The sequence below is a fragment of the Larus michahellis genome, chromosome Z, assembly GCF_964199755.1.
Source record: "Larus michahellis chromosome Z, bLarMic1.1, whole genome shotgun sequence".
In the NCBI taxonomy this organism is placed as follows: domain Eukaryota; kingdom Metazoa; phylum Chordata; class Aves; order Charadriiformes; family Laridae; genus Larus; species Larus michahellis.
The window spans coordinates 11,137,687-11,158,096 of NC_133930.1; the positions used below are offsets into that span (position 1 = coordinate 11,137,687).

The following is a 20,410-nucleotide window of genomic DNA, read 5'->3' on the forward strand; positions in this document are numbered from 1 at the left end:
AACATCCTGAGGGGTAAGAAAGCAGCGGTGGAGTTTGGACATTAGTTTGCTGTGGATATTCTTTTTTCACCTGGGGGAGAAATGCTCGAATTGTAGAAGCTGTGAAAAAAGAGGAAGAATTAATGGGAAATACCAAACACAATGTCATTTTTTTCAAGGTGTGAAACTGTTGTGGAAAAACTTGATGTTTTTACCCTGCCACAGCCTGACCCAGCCATGCACCCTGCAAATGCAGGGGTTTGCGCACAAAAATAGTGGGAGAGACAGTAACCTGCCTCCCGCTCTGACACCCTCAGGGTGGACGGTCCCTCCATCACTGAGTACTGGGATTCATATTCGCGGGGTCAAGCCGTGCCTGCCCCCTCACTGCAGGGCCTCCAAGGGCACAGTGTGACCTCTCCATCAGTGGTCTTAGGCAGGCAGCGACAGTGGGAAGTACATGGAGGTGTTGCCGACACCGGCAGCAGGGCCACCCTGACTGGAAAAGGCATTTCTGGGGCAGTAAAAGCTCAGTTTCTCCTATTTAAAGGTACCCTGAGCTGCAGAGAGAGCTTGACGTTCCAGCCCTCATGGTGGGTGCAAGCAGGACTGGGAAGGGCTCATCTCCTGGCATCCCAGGAGGTTACAGGAGTCCTGGGTACCACTTTTAGTCACCATCCCCTTGCAAGAGGCATGTGCCCCATCACTGGCTGATGGAAAAGTGTGTTTGGGGAATAATTTGCTCCGTGAGCAAGTGCAGGCATTCGGCGAGTGAGGTACCAGCCTTGTTTTCTGACTCTCTGCCCCGCCGGCTGGGTAATGAAAAATCTGATTTGTGGATGATTTGAGGAAAACTGCCACTATTCATCAGGTGAATTATTTGCGAAGCCTAATTCAATCAGCTCCCAAACACCAGGGGATGGCAGTGCTGCAGCAGCCAGAGCTGCTCCGACCCCAGACCCACCTTGGCACGCTCAGCCTGCTTAGCCCAGTCAGGCACCCAGAAAATGCAGGGCTCTGCACCCAGAAAATGAACGCTTCTGATGCCAGCTTGCTGGGAACGTGCACAATCCACACTGAGCTCTGCTTTGCTCGACATATTGCTTGTTGGTATCTTGGGGGGTGTCCCCGTAACCCCAAACTCAGCCAGAAGAGGGAAGGGCATGGTTTAGTAGAGCTCAGACATCCATCTCCTCCTACGGTGGTGGTGTTGGGTCTCTCCTCAAAGGGACAAGTGCCCTGAAAAAGGATGCAGTGGTCACGCATGCCACGCTTGCTTGGGGGAGTCTTAATTCTTGCTGAGTTGAAGGTGCCCTGCCACAAACCGCCCCACATCTTGACTCTTGCTGTCCCCACTGACTTGCCGGCATGGAAAAGCCATGGGACACAACCTGTTTGCTGACAACGGGGCAGCTCAGGAGCCCAGCAGGGAGAGAAGTCTCCGCCAGCTGCCAGGAGGAGCTGGGTTGCCTCATGCCCTGGCACATCCCTGTGTGCCCAAGGTCCCCATGCTGAGCCCCGTCCCTGCTTCCTCATGGCAACCCGCCCATGTGGGACCCATGGACTGTGGGTTTTAAGCATCTCCTACCACCCCCTGGCAGCCCTGCGGGAAGCCCAGCATCCCTGAGGGAGCAAACCCACAAGGGAGTACCGGAGACTGTCCAGAGCCAGGAATACCCACACAGGCCCTGCTCGCACGTGGCGTTTCTTGGCAGAATGAGCAGCTCCCCTTTCTCCCCTCCGCCTCCCGTTATCTTTGCAGGGTCTGATTTATGCACAGCACCTCGGCAGGCGGGACCGAATGAGCACTAATAGGATCAGATGGATGTCGAGCTGTCGAATACCGTAGGGCCTGATTCAATCAGTGTCTGCTTTCTCCCAGGCTCTTCCTCTCAGGATTTTAATAATGCCAGGGCTTGGCACCAGAAGATGAAGCCGTCCGTGGCGGAAGCGGTGGATCTTATCGAGACCGCCGCTACGCAAGCTAGTCGTAAATGCAGTTTTCCCCCCCGCAAAAGAGAGCTAAGCAAAGCTTGACCCAAGCATCCCCCCTACTGAGCAATATCTGGGGCTGACCCAGAGCTGGAGGGACACCCTCATCCCCTTCCCAGCGCTTTGCCAAGATGGGGCTGAGCCCCAGCATGCCATTTGCGCTCGCTCTCCCCGGCTCAGCAGCGCCTTTCCACTCAGGCCACTTAGCAGCTCTCGTGTTGCAGTTTGCTCTGGGAATTAAGAGGATGTGCTCTGGGAATTACTATCAATGGAGAGATGGTGGTGATGATGATGATGATGATGATGATGATGATGATGATGATGATGATGATGGTGGTGGTGGTGATGGTGAGTTTCCACGTGAGCGTGCAGCAGGGTGTGTGCCGGATGCTCCTTGCACCATCGTGCCGCCTGGCAGCAGCTCCCTGAGACCTGGGGACAGGCATTTCCCAGCCGTTCAGGATGCAGCCGTGTCACATCGTGTCACATCAGGTGGCCACCGGCTCCCCTCCACCAGCACTGAGCTCACTCTGAAACTCAAGCAACTTTAAAGTCATTCTCCTCCCTTTCTGGAAGAGGGGCTGGTGGTTTCTCTGCTGCCAAAAGAGAGATGGGATATTTGTAGCCTAAACAGGTTTTTTATTCTCTCCTTTTGGCAGAATCTCCCCTTCTGTCTCCTAAATATAAAACATTAAATGTTTAGGGTATCCTTTATTTTTCTGCTGCTTTTAAGTTTGTAATTCAAGCCAGATTAGCGTGGTTTCCTCTTCTGTTTTATAGCCCCATCCTGGCCCCAAGCGAGCTCTCCTAATGCTCTCAGATGTTCCTCTAATGGCTTACCTAGGCTGGAACTGGATACCCTTTCCTAATGGATTGCTAATAGCCTGTTTCTGGTTTTACAGGCTCCTTCAGTTAACTCACAACAGCAGCGATCGCCACGCTTATACATGCGATCTCCCCACGAGCACGTCCGCGCGATCACCCCTAGATGCAGGCGGGTCGCACAATCCCCAGCATCTTTGGGGAGCCCAGCCCGGGATAGGTCTTGACCAAATTTTCTCCCACCCTGTAGCATGTGCTGGAGCAAGATCTCCCCTTTTCACAATTTTTGGAGGGAGATCCCATGTGCTGAGAACTGACCAGCTCAGTGCATGTCCCAGGAACATGGCAGGGCTCAGAAGGTATTTCTTAATCAGTGTCAGAGCTGGCGGCCAGGCCAAGGGAGGATTTCCTCCAGTGGGTTGCCAGCAATTTCCAGATGCTGTCGCGAAGTCTTATTGAACCCATTGGCCGCGCTGACAACATGAAATGTTAACGAACCGTGAGGCGGGCTGCGCCTCAGATCTTGAGATTTGCAGTAAAAGGTCATGAGATATTTAAAGCTAATAATGTGGCTGGGTTCTCTCCTTCCTCTTCTGTTTTGGAAGCATTAGAGCCACATCCGTGAGCATTTGCAAAGGCTGGAAGCATCCTTTGGAAAAGCGAGCAGAGGTACTCCCACCATCTCGGGATCTGGGGAGCTGGGGCCACAGAGCCCACGATGCATCTGTGCCGGTTCTGCTGCTGAGCAGCTCTGATCAGGGAAACGATGGGTATTTGGGGACAGGAATGGGGAATTTGTGAGTACAGCCAAATATTTAGTGGTTGGGTGCGTTGGTGCAAGGAGAGCATGGTCCTCTGGGCTGGCCACTGCCCCTTATGTGTCGGGGGTGGCTGCCAGGGTGGGCTCAGTCTCATCTCCCAAAGCAAAGCAGCATTTTTCGGTTAAACAGGTGAATCTCACAGGCTGTCTCTGGAATTTCCTGCCTTGGGGCACCCTGGAATAACCTGGAAGTGTGTGCTAATGCTGTACCCCGCCTGCGACGGGCAAGGGGAGGAATGGAGATGGGGAAGGCAATTAGTGCCACTGCCTGCTGCAGCTGCGTCCCTGCTGGCGCGGTGGCAATGTCACTTTGTGGCGGGTGTGCTTCTTCACGCCCATTTGCATCCCCCCCACCCCACCCCGCCTCTGCCGCTTTGCCGGTGCTCCCCCTTTTTCCGAGGCAACCTTGGCAGAGAGGTCACCCTGAGCGGGCCGGGTTACAGCTTCACGCCTGGTAGCTTTTATTGCGGCGCTTCTCTCTCCCTTCCCCTGCCGGCTGCAAAGTCAGTGATTAAAAAAGAAGAAAAAAAAAAAGAAAAAAAAAAAAATGAAGAAATTAATAGGTCGGACCAAAACGCTGAGGCTGTAGCAGCGCTGCTTGCAGCTCGGCATGGGACAGGCAGGGCTGGAGCAGAGGGTGGCTGGGAGGAGGACGGATGTGGGAAATGTTCAGAAATCACCTTTTCCATCCTTCCCCAGCTCCAGGGATGGAGCCAGGCTCGGGACCCTCAGCTGGCACTGTCTGAGTTCTCTGAGCCCCCTTGGGAACTGCTAGGGACCTAAATTTACCGAGCACCCAGCAGGATCAGGCCTCCGAAGGCAGCCGTAGAGGTGCTACTGAGCAGCAGGGCATTGCTCCACGCGTCCGTGTGCCTGTGCTCACCTGCATCCTCACACAGCTACAGGCAGGGAGGATGGCACTGGCAAGCTTAGCTTTCCCTGCAGACCATGCCAGGCAGGTAACTGTGCCCGGCGATGCCCATGCACAAGCTGCACTCATCTGCTTTCACCCCAAGCCCATTGCATCAGCGTGGTAAATGCAGTGCCGGGCAGGGCTAGAGCTGGTGATGTGCACCCTGAGCATCCCCGATCCCATCCTCCCTGCAGCCGCAAGCGAAAGCGAGCTCTGCCAGTTGAAACTTGGCAGAAGGGGACAAGGCAGCAGGGGAAAGAGTCCCGTTATTAACGGGCTTACAGCTCCGCTTTCAAAGATGCTCTTTATTTGAAGCCAGAAGGGAGCCATTCAGCCGCACCTGGTGTGACACAGCCCAGGCTCCAGAGGAGTCCTGCGATAACGATAACTCGTCCTCCCAGACCGCAGTGGGGCTGAGCTATGTGCAGAAGCCTTTTTGGGGAGAGGGGGGTGACAGCAGGGACCACAGCTCAGACCCTGCTGGGCTCCTTTGCTACCCAGCTGGCAGGGAATAAGGCAGGCGTGTGGGTGTGTGTGTGTGTCATTCACTTTTCCCAACCTTTTAGTCATTCCAGAATCTGGGCAGAAAGTTTTGTCTGGGGGTTAGCCCAACTGACTCCTGCGGCGCTGCGGAAGGAGGAGGTATTTGGGGACTCGTTTATTAGTAATGAATGTCAGACCTATTTGCTCTCCAGGCATAGCTTTGAAAGGAGGAAAAAGCAAAACATTTCTTTTCCCCTCAGCGACATCTTTTCGCTGGCTGCAGTGGCTGTTTGCAGTGACCCTCCTGCTCTTCCCAGCAGCAGGGACACTTGCTGGGGGGTTACTCCTGCTTTTAGTTTAGCCTTTTCCCCAGGGCGGGTGGGACCCTGGCGGGACCCTCCCCTGCAATCTCAGGGACTGGCGGCACCTGAAACAGCAGCGAGTTGCGCAGCCGGAGCCCCTGCAGAACTCAGGGTCTGGCCACTTGTTGCAGGGAGAAGAGGCTGTGAAATCGAGCCCGCTGGGGTGCCCTGTCCCCCTCCCAGTTCCCATCCCCCGCCCCGTTATCCAGGATAACCCAGGGAGCATGCAGAGGTGGGGGAGGCTGCAAGGATGTGAGATGCACGGCAGGCTCGGGCTGTGCTCTTACATGGGCTTTCTTTCCACCTTCTCCCGCTCGCTGTGGGTGGCACGGGCAGCGCGAGCAGATCAGCTTCACCCTACAATAGCCGGGGTGCTCCTTTTATTTTGGGGAAGACAGGCTCATCCAGGCTCAATAGAACACCTGGGGCAGGTGTTAGTCTCTGTCCTTGCACGCACAGAGGTGGTGCATCCCTGCCGTGGGGCCAAGGGGTGACAGCACACCCCATCCCAGCATGGACAGCTTCGCGGCAGCAGAGCACCCCCTTCCCACACTGGGAGTCTTGCTGGGGAGACAAAGGTGTCAAGGAATGGAAAGCACAGGCACTGACGCCACAGGGGAGCCGGCAAACACATTTTCACATGGGATGCTGAGAAGGAAGCCTCTGATCCCCCCTTCTCCCTCTCCACCTCCTTCCAACACACACAAGCCCCCAGCCCAGCTGCCGGGGCAGGGAGGGTCGGGGTTTTCTTCCCCACCATCCCCTTCCAAAGGCCATCTGGGCTTCAGACCTGACCGTGCATCACCCTGCACCCAGCAAGCAAATGCTATGTGGTCCCACTGGACCAGGAGGAGAGCCTGGGTGGGAACAGAGCACGGTGACCTTTTTCACTGCCGGGGCACCCTGGCAGGGTGGGAAGGGGGCAGCGGGAGTGGGGGGAGGCTGGGGAATGTGGATAATGGCTTCCTTAACTCCTGCTGTGCTGAGCACTGCAAGGCGGTACCACCAGTCTGCAGGCAGGGACTGGGACAAGGGCACACATGGATGTCCCCTGTTGGGGTGGGTGGTATGGATGGCTTGTGTGGATGTCCCCAGGCCTCCAGCACAAATGGTGGGGGGGGTGGCAGGGGGGAGCGGGGACACTAGCATGGACAGGGGGAAAAGCAAGTGCTGGGAAATCCTCCCCTCCACCTGCCCTGGGTGTCTGTCCCCATTCCATCAAGGTGGCACTGGTTCCCAGGCTCATCTTGGTGCTCAGGGCTGTGGGTGGGCAGTGGCCATCCCTTGGCAGCCTGTGATCTTTCCCAGCAGGCTGATGGGGGTATGTGGCCACAGCAGGGAATGAGATCCCAGCCCACGCTGTCCTAAGCAAGCTGTCGGCTGAATTACTGGGTTCAAGGGCTTTTTTTCATTTCTCTCTCTCTTTTTTTTTTTTTTTTTTTTTTTGCAATGCTAATAGCTCTGCATTGCACTGGCTACTGATCCCTCATTAATCTGGGCAGCGCTTCACAGCCAGCCGGAGTGACTTTTGGCAGGTGCACAAAGGCAGGCAGCGACACGCAGACCCCCTGGCCAAAAAAATTACCATGCGCAGCCTTCCTCCAACTTTTGTCTCTGTGTGGCGGGGACTCGGATTAAGGAATTTCTCCCTCTGCCTTTGATGCTGTGTGTCCATCCATCCCCCCATGACCTCCCCCATGTTGTGCCCCTTCCCCCGACTCTCCCTGTCTCCCAGTCGGACCTGGTGACCGTGTGCTTTCCCATCTGCTGCTGCACTGCTGTGCTGAGCCACGGGCACCCACGCAGGGGCTTTCTCACCCGCCACAGCAAATGTTGGATGTGTCCGCCGGCTGCCCAGCTCAGAAGTCCTGCATGCAGACATCGTATGTGTGGGGAGAGATGGATGCTGTGGTCTATGCCTTCTTTTTTTGTCTGCTGTCGAAAGAGCAGCTTAGGGCAGCATCATCCCAGGTCCTACAACGGAGGTCCTCCAGGTCCTCCAGCCTGAGTCCTGGGGGAACGTCTTCCCCCACACAAGGGAGCGTTTGGTCCGCTGAGTGGACACTCAGCTGGAGGCTGGCTGTGGTTGGGGAGAGGCAGGAATTGCTCCCAAGGGGAAGCACTTAGACAGGAGGACTCTTTGGGCTGGAGAAAACACCCCATATGAAGCAGCAGCCTGGCCAGGCCAGTGGGACCTCAGTGGGGCTGGTCTGCCTGCAGCCAGCTTGCAGTGGGGCTTGGAGAATAGCCGTGGGGCTTGGAGGATGATGAAAGACCTAGAGAGACCCACACACTGTCCGGATAAGCCCAGCATCTTTCTGAGCTCTGTGCTCTTTCCCTGATTCCAAGGCACCCCGAGCCCAGCACAGGCCAAGCCAGGAGAAATAAGCTTGCCGAGGGCTGGCAGCTCACCCAGCGAGGTTTCATTTAATTTAGTTGTCATCATGGATTAATTGAGCTTGATCACCTTGGCATTGCCGTCTGAATTGGTGGATGCCACCCAAGAGCTCCGGGCTGATCCCACCCAGGCGGGTCCCCACCGTGTGGTGTGCACCGTGCTGCACAAGCATCCCGTCTCGCAGTGCCTGCAAGCAGCATGCCTGAGAGCAGTCACCGGCGCCTGTGGCAGAGGCATGAACCCCCGGGTCTGGGTGGCAGGGACAGCCTCACCGTGCCACAAGGCTGCTCAGCTCTGCTGGGTGCAGCAGTGGGTTCCAAGAGCCCACCACCTCTGAGGACCCTGATCCAGCTCGGGTTTTGGTCCTGGGCTGAGGAAGGCCGGAGCTGCATAGGGTTGGTGGGATAGGTCTCAGCCAGGACCCTCCACAGGCTGGAGGATGCACAGCTGTGTCTTCAGGAGGGTCTGCAATAGAATCATAGAATAGTTTGGGTTGGGAGGACCTTTAAAGGTCACCTAGTCCAACCCCCCTGCAATGATTAAGGACCTCTTCAACTACATCAGGTTGCTCAGAGCCCCCTCCAATCTGATCTTGAATGGTTTCAGGGATGGGGCATCTACCACCTCTCTGGGCAACCTGGGCCAGTGTTTCACCACCCCCAGCGTAAAAAAAAGTCTGCTTTATATCTAGTCAGAATCTGCCCTCTTAGTTTAAAATCATTTTCCCTTGTCCTGTTGCAACAGGCCTTGCTAAAAAGTTTGTCCCCATCTTTCTTATAAGACCCCTTTAGGTACTGAAAGGCCACGATAGGGTGTCCCCAGAGCCTTCTCTTCTCCAGGCTGAACAACACCAACTCTCTCAGCCTGTCCTTATAGCAGAGGTGCTCCAGCCCTTGGATCATCTTACTGGCCCTCCTCTGGACCCCCTCCAACAGGTCCATGTCCTTCTTGTGCTGAGGGCTCCAGGACTGGATGCAGCACTCCAGGTGGGCTCTCACCAGATGCTCACTTGAACATCCTCTTCATCTTTTTTCCCCATCCTCCCTTCTGCCCAGACCTCACAGTATTTCACTTTTCACCTGTCCCGTAAGTGAAATGGACAAAAACCCTTTTCCTGCAGGATGGGAGCAGCTACTCCCCTGGCACAGACTGTGCTGGGGACCTGCGAGCTACTAAACAGGACTGCTCTAAGCGTTACCCTGTTATCTGGACAAGAGGTGGCACTTGAGACCCCAGGGCTGGCTCTCAGTCTCTTTGGTGTGCGGGAAACTCAGGGAGACCCTGCACAGATCCTCGCTGGGCTCATCTGCCCCCCATGCCAGCCTCCAGCCAGCCAGGCTCTGAGCTTAGACCCCCTTGGTGGGCACCCCAAGTAGCTGCCCCGATACCAACAGGTCAAACCCCATGGTGAGACCCATGGCACAGTGGGAAGTCATCCCCTGGTTGGTAGGGATGGACTCAGGCACTAGTCATCCCAGTGCTTTGACTAATGGGAGTTTAGGGCTCAGGCATGTCTCAACTTTGCACAAGCCCTGCAGTGAAACCACCGGCATCCCTTGTTTGGGTCCCACCGGGGCCGTGGGTGGCAGCCCTGAGACGGTGGTGCGAGGAGGGGCAGGACTCAGCCTCCCTCCATCCAGCCCCAAAATCTGCAGCCATGAGACAGATGCTTGCCTCTCTCCGCACCGCTCCCCTGACGAGGTTTGGTAGCAGCTTCACACCTCATGGGCAACAGGAGGCCATTTGCTCCCCAACGGCTGGTGCGGGGGGATACTGGCCAGGCCTGCCTCCAGATGTGCTCCAGATGTGGGGCTCCTGCAGGCTTGGGATGGGCAGCATGAGCAGCTGGAGTGCAGACCCCAAGGGTCCCGCTGTGCTGAGTGGCAGGCTGGATGCGGCCCTGGGAGAGGGAATAGGGAAGGAGAGATTCTCACCTGGAGCAAGAAAGAAAATGTGTCCCCCTCCCTGGTAGGGAACCCCCAGAGCAACTGTGAAAGGCTGATGGGCAGCAGCTCGTGTGCCAGAAGGATTAAATCTGTGCTGGGGTGTTGCACGTGCTGTACTGGGGACACTGGAAAAGGGCTAGGTCTTTCTCAGGGTGAGTTTTCAGCTGCTTTTCAGCTAGTCCTGCAAGCAGCGCGGTGATGAGATTAGCCACCTTGGCCGATGGCCAGGCCATCACAGCATCCTTGGTGTGCACGCCATCCCTGCCAGTGTAAAGCCACAGTGCCAGCAGCCTCGTCCCGCCCAGGTACCGCCGGGCACCCCGATGGTGCAGCTTTTCTCCCTTTGGGTTTCGGGATGTGATCAAGGATCAGGCAGAAGTTTTCAGCTCCATCTTGCTCCTGCTGTTGAACTGAGTTCTTAATAAAATTCAGCTGTTGGTGCTCCCCAGGGCAGTGGGATCCTGTGCCTGACCTTCTCCTGGGTGGCTGGGGAGATGTGGAGGACCCCCACCTGGGTTGCACCATGAACGTCTTCCCACACGTGAAGTGCCGCTCCTTCTGCCCAAGCATCAGCCCCTGGCTGGGCACCAGCACTTGGAACAGCCATCATCCCCCCCCCCCACCCCAGCATCTTTATTATCAACATGTGTCTGGAGAGAAGGTGGTTTGTGTCAGCCAGGCCATGGGGGAAGGACAAGGGGTGCCCCTTGTGTCCCCCCCATTCCATGCACAGGCAGCACAGGGAGGGAATGAAGCTGGCAGTGTGTTGGTCCTCAGCCTCACAGACTGGGTGGAAGGCGAGCTCCCACGCAGCCTCTGTAGGATGGTCCTGCCCTGGTACCCTCTGTACCCACAGGACCCCGAGGCCAAGGCTGGCTCCATCCATGGAAGGTCAGTTGGGTGGTGAGCCCCCCTCCTCTGTCAGCCAGGCACGTTTGCTCACTGGTGGTCACGCAAAGGGGATGTATTTCTGCTGAGCACCCACATCCCCCAGTTCTTGAGCCATGCTCCAAGTGGATCAGAGATCCCCAGAAGGTGTGGACAGGGTCTGGGGTTAAACCATTGCACCAGCAGCTGCATCCCCAGGAGGATCAGCAGGACCTCCCGTGGCCCAGACAGCAGTGACAACAGGACAGAGGGAATTTTCCTTGGAAAGATGGCTGGACACAGCTTGATCCTTGTCCGAGTGCCCAGCCAGCGGGATGCAAGCCAAGTCGGTGGGACGCCAGCAGGCACAGGAGCAGGGTGGCCAGATGTGTGCTGGTGGGGAAGCCTCCTCCCAGCACTGGCAGTGATGCCCAGAAAGCCCTGACATATCTGAGCAGAGCCTGCCTGCACATCTGCTAGTTTCTGGTGACCTCTAGAGGAAGCCGCTCTGCTCCGGCACCACAAGTTTGGGAGCGGGATGGGGGTCTCAGCAGACCTTTGGCTTAGCTGCTGCTGGAGCATTATCCCCCTGCATCCCTCTCCTGGGCTCATGCCTCTGCCCAAAACCCCCAGCAATTCCCAACGTGCTGAGAAATTCATGTCATCATCCTCTAGCCGAGCTAAACACGCTGATCGTTTTACACCTCTCAGCAATGGGGGGTTCCTCTGACTGCCCTCCCCTCCCCGCTGCTGCCCTCAGGTCGAGCTGTCGGATGGGACATCCCACACCATCACGGACGCCTATGCTGGCAAGGAGTACATCATCCAGGTGGCGGCCAAAGACAATGACATTGGCACGTGGAGTGACTGGAGCGTGGCCGTCCATGCCACCCCCTGGACAGAGGAGCCCAAGCATCTCACCACGGAGGCCCAGGCCACAGGTGAGAGCCCCCCCTCCCACTACAAACAGGCTGTGCCCACAGCGGGGGGGCACCCAGGAGTCCTGGCTGAGGGTCCCCCCCTATCCAGCTTCATGCGAGTTTCATCCCCAGCCAAGGAGACTCCCCCCCCAGCACCCAGGGGGGCTGTAGCCCTTCACCCTACACTTTGCCCCCCACCCATGGCCAGCAGGTGCAACCATGGCCCAAGGGGTGCTGGCAGCAAACCTGGCTCCAGGATTCTTCTCGCCAGGATGCTTGGGGTGTGACAATGAAGCTGGGGCAGTATTATTATTATCATCAGCATAATTATCATTATATTTTATTATTTTTAATTTTATTTATTCTTTATTTATACTATTATTTTATTTTTATTACTACTATTATTATTACCTGGAGCGCTGCCCCCCTCCAGCCCTCCCTCTCCAGTCCTACCCCCTCCACACCCCCAACCCCGCACAAAATGGCTCGGAGCGACGCCAATTGGAAATAAAAGCCACGAAGTTAACAAGCCTCTGTTTCTAGGAAAGAGCTGGGACTGTGTCCAAATGGGCGTTATCAGCCCTCCGTTTCCCAGAAGGGCTGGAGCGGACCCTGCGCCGGTTCCCCTGGCTGGCACCGGCTGCGGGGCGGGGGGAAGTGCGGGCAGGCAGTGACCAGGCTTCTCTGTGGGGACACATGTGTCAGCTGGCCAGATTTGTGTGTGGGGAGGGGGGGATGCTCAGTGCCCCCCACCTTCCAAGCCCAGTAAGAGCACCCGGGGATTCAGGCAGCACCAGGGATTTGCAGCCCCTCATCCCAGCGGGGTAAACCCCCTCGAGGAGTGCCAGCACACTGTGCCTGTGTCAGGGCTTGAGGTCTGCTTCTACCCCTGCCTGCATCGTGCTAAATGCATATACCACTTCAAACGGCACCTGCCTGTCCCTGTGCAGGCACATGCGTGTCCCGCACATGCGTGTCCCTCTCAGACACGTCCCTGTGCATTGCAGGTGGCTACAGCAGTGCAGGGGTGATGTGGGTCATCCCGGCTCCGGGGCTGAGCCTCACCGTGACACCTCCGTGGGGTCTGAAAGATGCTAAGACAGACCCTTGTGGGCCCCAGCATCCCCCCTCCAGCGCTGTCTGGTCACAGGCACTCTGGGACACTCTAGATGTGACTGAAGCTGTCCCAGCCTGACTGCCCATCCAGGCTCTCCCTGCAATCCTGCAGCCCTTCATGGGGACAGACATCCCATCTTGTCCCATACAGCTGAGGACAAGCTCTGCAAGCCAGTCCAGCATCCACAGCCATGTCTAGGGCATTCCCTGGGCAGGGGAAGCTCTCCTGCTGAGTGCCTGTGGCCATGTCATCATGACCTCTTAGCCAAAATTCCCACAGAGCTGATGCAGAGGGCAGCCCAGCTGGGCAGGATGGGTCCGGGAGGGATGTCCACCTGGTGGTGCCACCATCTTCTGAGCAGGAGGCCCAGTATTAGAGTAGGGAAAGTCTCATGGACCGCACTATCCCCTGGGTCATCATCCCAACCCCCTGGCTCAGCCCTGGCATGGCACGGCATGGCAGTGAGAGAGGCAGTTTGGGGATGAGACGGTACCATGTCCCCACTGGCAGGGGAAAGGGAGTGCTCTAATTGGACACATCCTGGGGCACCCTGGCTCCCCTCGCCATCCCACTCTCCCTCCCCACAGAGACAACGAGCGCTAGCACCTCCTCTTTCATGCCGCCCCCCACCACCAAGATCTGCGACAAGGGGGCTGTGGTGGGCAGCGGGGCCGTGGCAGTGTGTTGGACAGCTGGACTGGTCTTGGCTGCCTATGGTGTCCTCTTTATTTAGTGAGTATCTCCCAAACTGGAGGCGTGAGAGATGGGGTGTGGGTGATGGGAGGAGGCAGGGATATGTGGACCCCAGGGGCTCCAGCGTGGCTGGGAAGAGGATGCTCCAACCAGGCTGTGGGTGAAGGGCATTGGGAATAGGCCATTTGGGTTTTTCTTGCAGTTTTTTCTAAATGCACCAAATCTGGCTGCTTTTCCAGGTTGGGTGTTCCAGTGGAGATCTCAAAAATGGCTTTTCAAACATTTTCCACAAAGCCTGCAAAGGGGTTGGTCTTCGATGCCTCTTTGTCAGCAGACCTCCCCCATCCCCGCTGGTGATTTTTTAAGAGGCAAAGAAACCACGGGGAAATCTAAGGTCTTTGCATAGTGACGGAAGCAAAATTGTCCAGGATCAGAAAATTCAAAGATACCTCTCAAAAATGTCCTTGGGCAGGGTCCGTCTCTGGGAGGTGGAGGTGACGGGTTGGGGCACCTGAGTTCTGGGAAGGGGTGAATTTCCCTGTGGAAAAAGGGGTGAGTTTCCCTGTGTGTCCCCTCGGTGGCCGGCCATGGCTGATTCCGGAGCCGGACCGCTGACCCCTCTCCTCCCCGCTTGCAGATCCCCGTCTGTCCATCCGTCGCAGCCCAGCGCAGACGCCCTCCCACCGCCCACCGCCGCCACCGCCCCCCACCCCGCCACCCCCCTCCCGGGTTGAGTCTCTTATCTCTTCGATTTTGCACACGTTGAGGACGTATCACGCTTCTCGCCATCGCTTCGGAGGAGGACAGAGCCGCCGCCGTCCCCTGGGGAGCCGTGAAATCCCCTCCCAGCCCGGAGCGAGGAGACGCACTTGTCCTTCCCCCGCCCCCGCTCCCCTAATTCCCGCCCCCCTTTCCCCAGCAAGGTGAAGCGAGCCCGGGCACCCCGCCGCAGCCGAGGACCCCGCTCATACAGCTAACCCCCCCACGCCAAAGACGTGCTCGCCGCCCCACCGCCCACCCGGGTGACAGGGAGCGTGACGGCGCACCGAGAAAAGGGGATATGAAAATGGGGGTGGTGGCGAGGGGAATGATGCTCCCAGCTGTGTAACCCCCTACGGCAGAAGGGGGTCTCCCAAGGACCGGACTCGCTCCCCCGAGCTCTTGACCCGCGTGGCGAAGCTGGAGGGGTGCACTGGTGGGAGCGGGGTGGGGAGGGGGGTAGGGTGGGGGGGTGGGTGTCTTTTGGTCCCCTTCGAGGGGATGATGGAAGGAAGAACCGGTGGCTTTCACAAGTGTGATGCGGAGCAGGGAGCTGGCAGGGTTTTAATTGGTGAAAAAAAGGGAAATGAAACACCGATGAAACCCCCCTTGCTCTTGCTGAGCACCTCGAGAGCCGCCCCTCCGGCTCCCCCCCCAGCACCCAGCCGGAGCTTTGCCATCCCCAGCCCCATTCCCACATCACCCCCAAACTTTTAACCACGTTGGATACAGGGAATCACCCCCGTTGACGTTTGTCTCATTCTCCAACAAAAGCAGAATAGTTCTGCTGTTGCCTTTAGAGCTGGAGCCCTGCAGACCTCTCCCCTGCTGTCCCCCCCCATGCCCCCCCCCCTGCCCCGCCGCTGTCCCCGGCTGTCCCCGTGCCTGCTCTGCTCTCCTCCCAATCCTGCCCCAAGCCCTGTTTTGTAAAGACACCTCCTCTTGCCCCTGCCTGGACCCAAGCGCAGTATTTAATACCGTACGTCCTAGTATTCCCACTGTTGACATGCTGTATTTGAATTTTTTATAGATGTATATATATAAAAAAAAAAAAAGAATCAAAAAAAAAGTAATAGAGGGGATAAAACAAAGCTCACACAGAGACAACGCACACACACACACACACACACATGCACCAGGAGAGACTGTCTTCATTAAATGATCATTTCATGATGACTGGCAGCTCTGGGTGTTATTTCCCCTCCGGCTGGAGTGGGTGGGTTTGGCTGCTCGCTCCCGTGCATGGTGCTGGCTGTGATGGGGAGGATGTGGGGATGGCAGTGGGGAGGTCAGGCACTCTAGAGCCTGACCTGGGGCTTGAGCCCATAATGTAATCTCCCCAGGCGGTGGGAAGGCCCAAAATCTGGGCTTCAGGACACCCCGAGAAGGTGCAAGGGGGATGCTCACCCCTGGAAATCACTAGTGGTGTAAAGGGAGTGGTTATCACTACCCCATGTGGCACCTGCAATGTGATGGGGAGGTGCCACATGTCCCCATTCATAGGCCTTTAGGAGATCCCATGTGTCCCCAAGCTCTGGCCGCCCCCTGACACTTCTCAGGCAGGCAGGAGGATGGAGACCTGCCTGCACCCCGCTTCAGCGTGAAGGATGGAGATGACATGTCATCCCAATTAATGCACTTTCCTTGTCTGATTAATAATTTCACGTTAGGAAAATGCCACTGTCTCAGATGCTCCAAATTAAACTCCCAACAGGGCAGGGCTCGCAGGGACATGGCGCGGGGGGCGACGAGCACAGGAAAGCAGGCTGTGCCGGGGTCTGGCCTCTCCCCACGTACCTTGCTTGTGAGCACCAACTGGAGCAGAGATGTCAAGCCACAGTTCATCCCAGGGGGAAAAAAAGCTTGTTTTTTTTAAAGCAAATTGCCTGCTCAGTGTCCTAGCAGCGTCGCTCCAGCTGGGAAATGGATGGGTGGGTGGATGGGTGGGTGGACGGATAGATGGGTGGATGGGTGGATGGAGGTGAAGTAGCCACAGCCCTGCTCTGCAAAGCCTGAAGGCAACACCAAGAGGGTCACTAGCTCCCACCGGGCACTTGCTATGACTTTCACCATGCCGGGGCTTTATTAAAGGAGAGCTTAGTCCCATGCAGCCTCCAGCTCGGCCGTGCTGGCAGCAGCACTGCCCCGTGTGCTGGCTTGGTTCGCTGGTTAATGTTCCATTACCAGACAACATGCCTCCGTCATTTATTAATGTTTCATTAGTGTTAAAAACATCTGGTAATTAATTATGCACTAATTATGGATTCACAGCGCTAAAAGCCAGGGTAATCTACCATAGCAGATGGCTCTTTGGGGCAGGGGGAAGGGACAGCTCTTAGCAGAGATGGAAATGTCAGGCCCAGCCCTTGCCTGGGGGAAGCATCCCAGACAGACAGATTGCCTTCATCTCCACCCAGGATCTCCATGCCTGATCCGGAGCCATGCTGTCTCAGGTTATTAAGCAGAGGAAACCTGTCCCTCTCAAGCTGTTTCAGGGACCTGCTCCCACTGCCCAGGGCAGCTGTATGAGAAGCCACCCGAGAGCAGTGGCTTTCGCACACAGCCCCAGGCACCCTGCGACACCTGGAGCTGGCACGAAGCCTGATGCCGGCTCCGGGATGCCGTTCATCAGCCCCTCCACGGTGCCTGGCCAGCTTAAGCAGCAGTCCATAAAGCAAGGGGTGTCGTAAAAGCCCACTCATGAAGTGCCCCAGCAATATTACGTACAGATGTGCAGAGATGTTTCTAACTGGGGAAGGTCCCAGAGGAGCATCCCTGCCAAGCAGAAAATCCATCCACTTAGCAGTATAAATCCATACAGGAAGAAAGAGGGAATTACAGCACTCAGAGAGACCTGTGCATCACATAACCTGAAATCCAATACATCAGCTGTGCGCAACGGGTCCCTGCATCTTCCCAGCACATATGTGGCAGTAAATCCCACCTTAGGTGTTGTTTTCAGCCATTGCTGATGCGAGAGCAGCCTTGCGCTGAGCTCCCCAGGCTCTGCAAGAGGGATCAAAAGTGCGGTTGGAAAGCAGGAGCTATTTCCTGGCCACGAGGCCTCGTAGGAAGCAGAAAGCCCCCTTGCTTGAGTGATGGGCTGAGCAGCGAAGCAGGTCCAAATCACTGCACCTCCTGCATCCTTCCCCGCGGCAGGTGCCAGCAGAGATCTCATCCTGCATGACCCAATGGCTGGAGAAGCTCCCTGCTCCCACACCAGCATGCCAGGAGCCCGGAGCCCCCAGGTGGTAACAAGCATCTTATTTACCACAAATTAGATTGGCAGCACAGTGTCACCAGGCTTCAATGGGGCACCAAGCTTTGGTGGAGCAGCAGGAGCCAGGTGCTCTGCGCCTGGGCTCTGGCAGAGCATTCGACAGTCCCAGGTGAGAGCGGGGAGGCAGAGCGGTGTGGAGGCAGGCTGGGCTGCCAAGAAATCACACTGATTGCTGCGCAGCCAGGCCCAGGCATGAGAGCATCCCACCGAGCTAGATGGAAATGGCAGGTGGGATCCATCAAGCCAGCTGGCAGGGGAGAGCTGCTGTTTATTTGCACAGGGCTAGCTCTGGTCCCCAAGGGGCAAACGTCCTCCTCCATCACAACAACAGGGAGGGGTGGATGCAAGAGCAGCAGGAGCTGGTGGAAAGGTGGCTCCCAGGGTGAGAGCATAAAGACCAGCATCTGAGACGGGTGAAATTACAAATGGAGTCAGCTAGAGTTGGAGGAGCCCAGATTCCCCTGGTCCTCAACCTGTAATGGTGTCAAGTCCAGCAAAATACAAGATCCCATCCCAGACCAAGGGGTATTGGTTCAGAAAGCACCTACATCACTTCTACAGAGATGTAGCACTGGATGCCATTGGCAGGTTATAGCCTTCCTCCAGGACTTTCTTCCCCAGTGGCAAGAGGGATGGCTCAGACACCAGGGTCCCACTACGAGGAAAGGATCCTGCCTACTAACAGTGGTGCAGGAACGAGCTCAGGAGCTTTGACTGATTCAGCCACCACCACACAGAGAATCAGACAGAGCTGCAGGTGAGGTCCCTTGGGGTAACAACAGCCCCGGGTGTCCCCACAATTCTGTAGGGCAGAGGCTTGTAGCAGTAAGAGGTGACAGATGGTCACAGCAGACTGAAAAGGACAACCTTGGACCATCTTATTCCTTGGTGGCTCCAGATCTGGACTTGATGCCTCTCCAGAAGAGGCCGTCTGTTTTTTGAAGAGCTTCAAAGCAGTGACTCTCCTCATGTCCATTCTGAAAGGCTCAGCCTCTGCCCTGGCACTGTGTCCCTGGTCCCCAGACACCTCTGCCTGCAGCCTCATGCCCTCCCTCCTCACCAGACCAGCTCCGACACCTCCTTGTCCCCCCAGTTGCGCTATGGCCGGATGGGCAGCACCCACCACTGCCTTCCCAGCTCCCCATCGCCTCCCCAGTCCTGTGACCTCTCTGCCCACCTCCAGTCTGCCCCAGTCCCCTGCCTGCTCTGGCCAGGGTGGCCCACATGGACCATCTGCTCACAGCATCCCAAGCCTCCCTGAACACACACACGGCAGCTGAGTGTAGCCAACCCGGCTCAGCTGCAGCAAGCAGAACAGACCACACCAGGGTCCCCTAATAAGCAATTGACTCTTTTTTTCCTCCCTTTCAAGAAAAAGCCAAGCATTAATTTGGCTTCTGCCACTCTGTTTATCTAATAGCATCGCTGATTGATTGTCTTATTTATAACCCGGATCCGGTGTCTGGGCTGCTCACGGAGATGGGATGATTGATGGAAAGAAGACAGCCAGGAGGGGACTTAATGGAGCCGTGTGGCTGAGCAGCAGAGTAGTGGCTTAGGCATGAAATGAAAGTGTCTCCCAGAAGTCTGGGCTCCCTCTTCTTCTTTCCTGCACGGTTCCTGGGGAAGCTGCTAAGTGCTGGGAGAGAGCAGCATGCTTCCTACGCCCTGCCAGGAGTGATCAGGGGCTGTTCTCAGGTCTCCTACAGCAGCTTGGGGGAGGACAGACCAAGGGGTCATGGCCAACAGGGACTTGGACTGCTTCTCAAGAAGGCAATGTCGTATAGTCTCAGGGAAGGTTTCCCCCTCCCGGGATGGAAGGGGTGGTTTGAAGGTGTGAGACAGCCTGTCCCTGCCCAGCCACCAGCCTGCTGTCAAGGCGCCTGTTCTGCAGGCTGGAAATCAGCCCCTCCTGCAACCAGGTGGTGCAGAGAGGAGCTTTTCCCATGGGTGACAAAGTGCCACAGGGTTGAGGTCTTGCCCTCCTGCCAGCTGGCAGCATCTTCCGGAGGTCTCAGTTTTGTCCAAGGCTGGACTGGGACATTCCCATATCCTTAGGGGAGGTTTCCCTGTTCCTCACACCCGGTGGGCACAAACCCCAGCAGAGTCACCAACTCACATCTGAATCACCCCATGGAGACAGTCACCGCCATAAAGCACCATCAGACAGAGAAGGAGACACAGTCCCAGGAGGTGACATGCCATTATTCAGGGTCACACTGGGAATGTGTGACGGCCTGGATGTGTCCCAAACCTCCAGCCCGCAGACTCACCCCAGAGAAGCCCGGCCCCCAGATGCAGGGCCAGGTCGTGGTCAGGAGATGGCTGACAACTCCAAGTCCCCAAGAAGGCATTCAACTTTGATCTGAGCCAGAACTAAACCCTCATCTTGTCCATAAAGATCGGTTAGGGAAGAAAAAATAACATATTGGTTCAGTCAAAATATTTCATTGCTGTTTAATGGTCTTTATTTCATGTCTGATTATAACAGATAATCTAATACAAGCCTAAAGGAAAGCCAAACACGGTTGTCTCATTATGAAGAACCCCATCAGCCAGTTTTGATGTGGCCAGACCCCACTCCCTTCCTTGGTTTATATTTTTCTTCCTTTTTTTTTTCCACATCTGAAATTTGAGCAAACCAAAGCGGCTTCATGAACATTGCTGTTCAAGCAGACCAAATGAAACCAGCTTGGGGACAGATCTTCTGTCTACCAGCCAGTGCCTGGTAAACTCTACCCAGTGTCTTATGGTAGAGATTTATTGCTTCCAGGAGAAATCCCCCTTGGAAAGTCCCCTGGGACCATTGGATATGAGCAGGCTGATGTAGGCTCCCTTCGAGCAGGGTGTCCCCAGCCACTGTGGTCCCCTCCATGGGTGATGCTGCTGCCACCTCACCATGTGGCTGGGGCTGTGGGGGGAGGAGGGGCCCAAGAAGGGGTGATCTTTGCAGGATGTTAGAAGATGGAGGGGCCCCCAAGCAGCGGGAGCGGAAACAGCCTTTGATGTGGAAGCTCTCCTTTTGCAAATACAATGAGTTTCAGAGAAGTTTTATAAAC

General features: G+C 56.3%; 1 protein-coding gene across 7 annotated transcripts in view; it reads left to right on the forward strand.

Moving 5' to 3' along the window:
- The window catches only part of CNTFR (ciliary neurotrophic factor receptor), a 213,936-nt gene extending 198,690 nt beyond the window's left edge, over window positions 1-15,246 (forward strand). For 6 of the 7 annotated variants that reach the window (XM_074570605.1, XM_074570606.1, XM_074570608.1 and 3 more), the window contains 3 exons: window positions 11,343-11,523; window positions 13,207-13,351; window positions 13,950-15,246. In XM_074570605.1, coding sequence (XP_074426706.1) covers window positions 11,343-11,523; window positions 13,207-13,351; window positions 13,950-14,239 — 616 coding nt within the window. In that variant the 3' untranslated portion in view covers window positions 14,240-15,246. Of the gene's footprint in view, window positions 1-11,342; window positions 11,524-13,206; window positions 13,353-13,949 lie in introns of those variants that run through there. The other variant, XM_074570610.1, reaches the window with a different exon arrangement.
- Window positions 15,247-20,410: the final 5,164 nt, after the last annotated feature.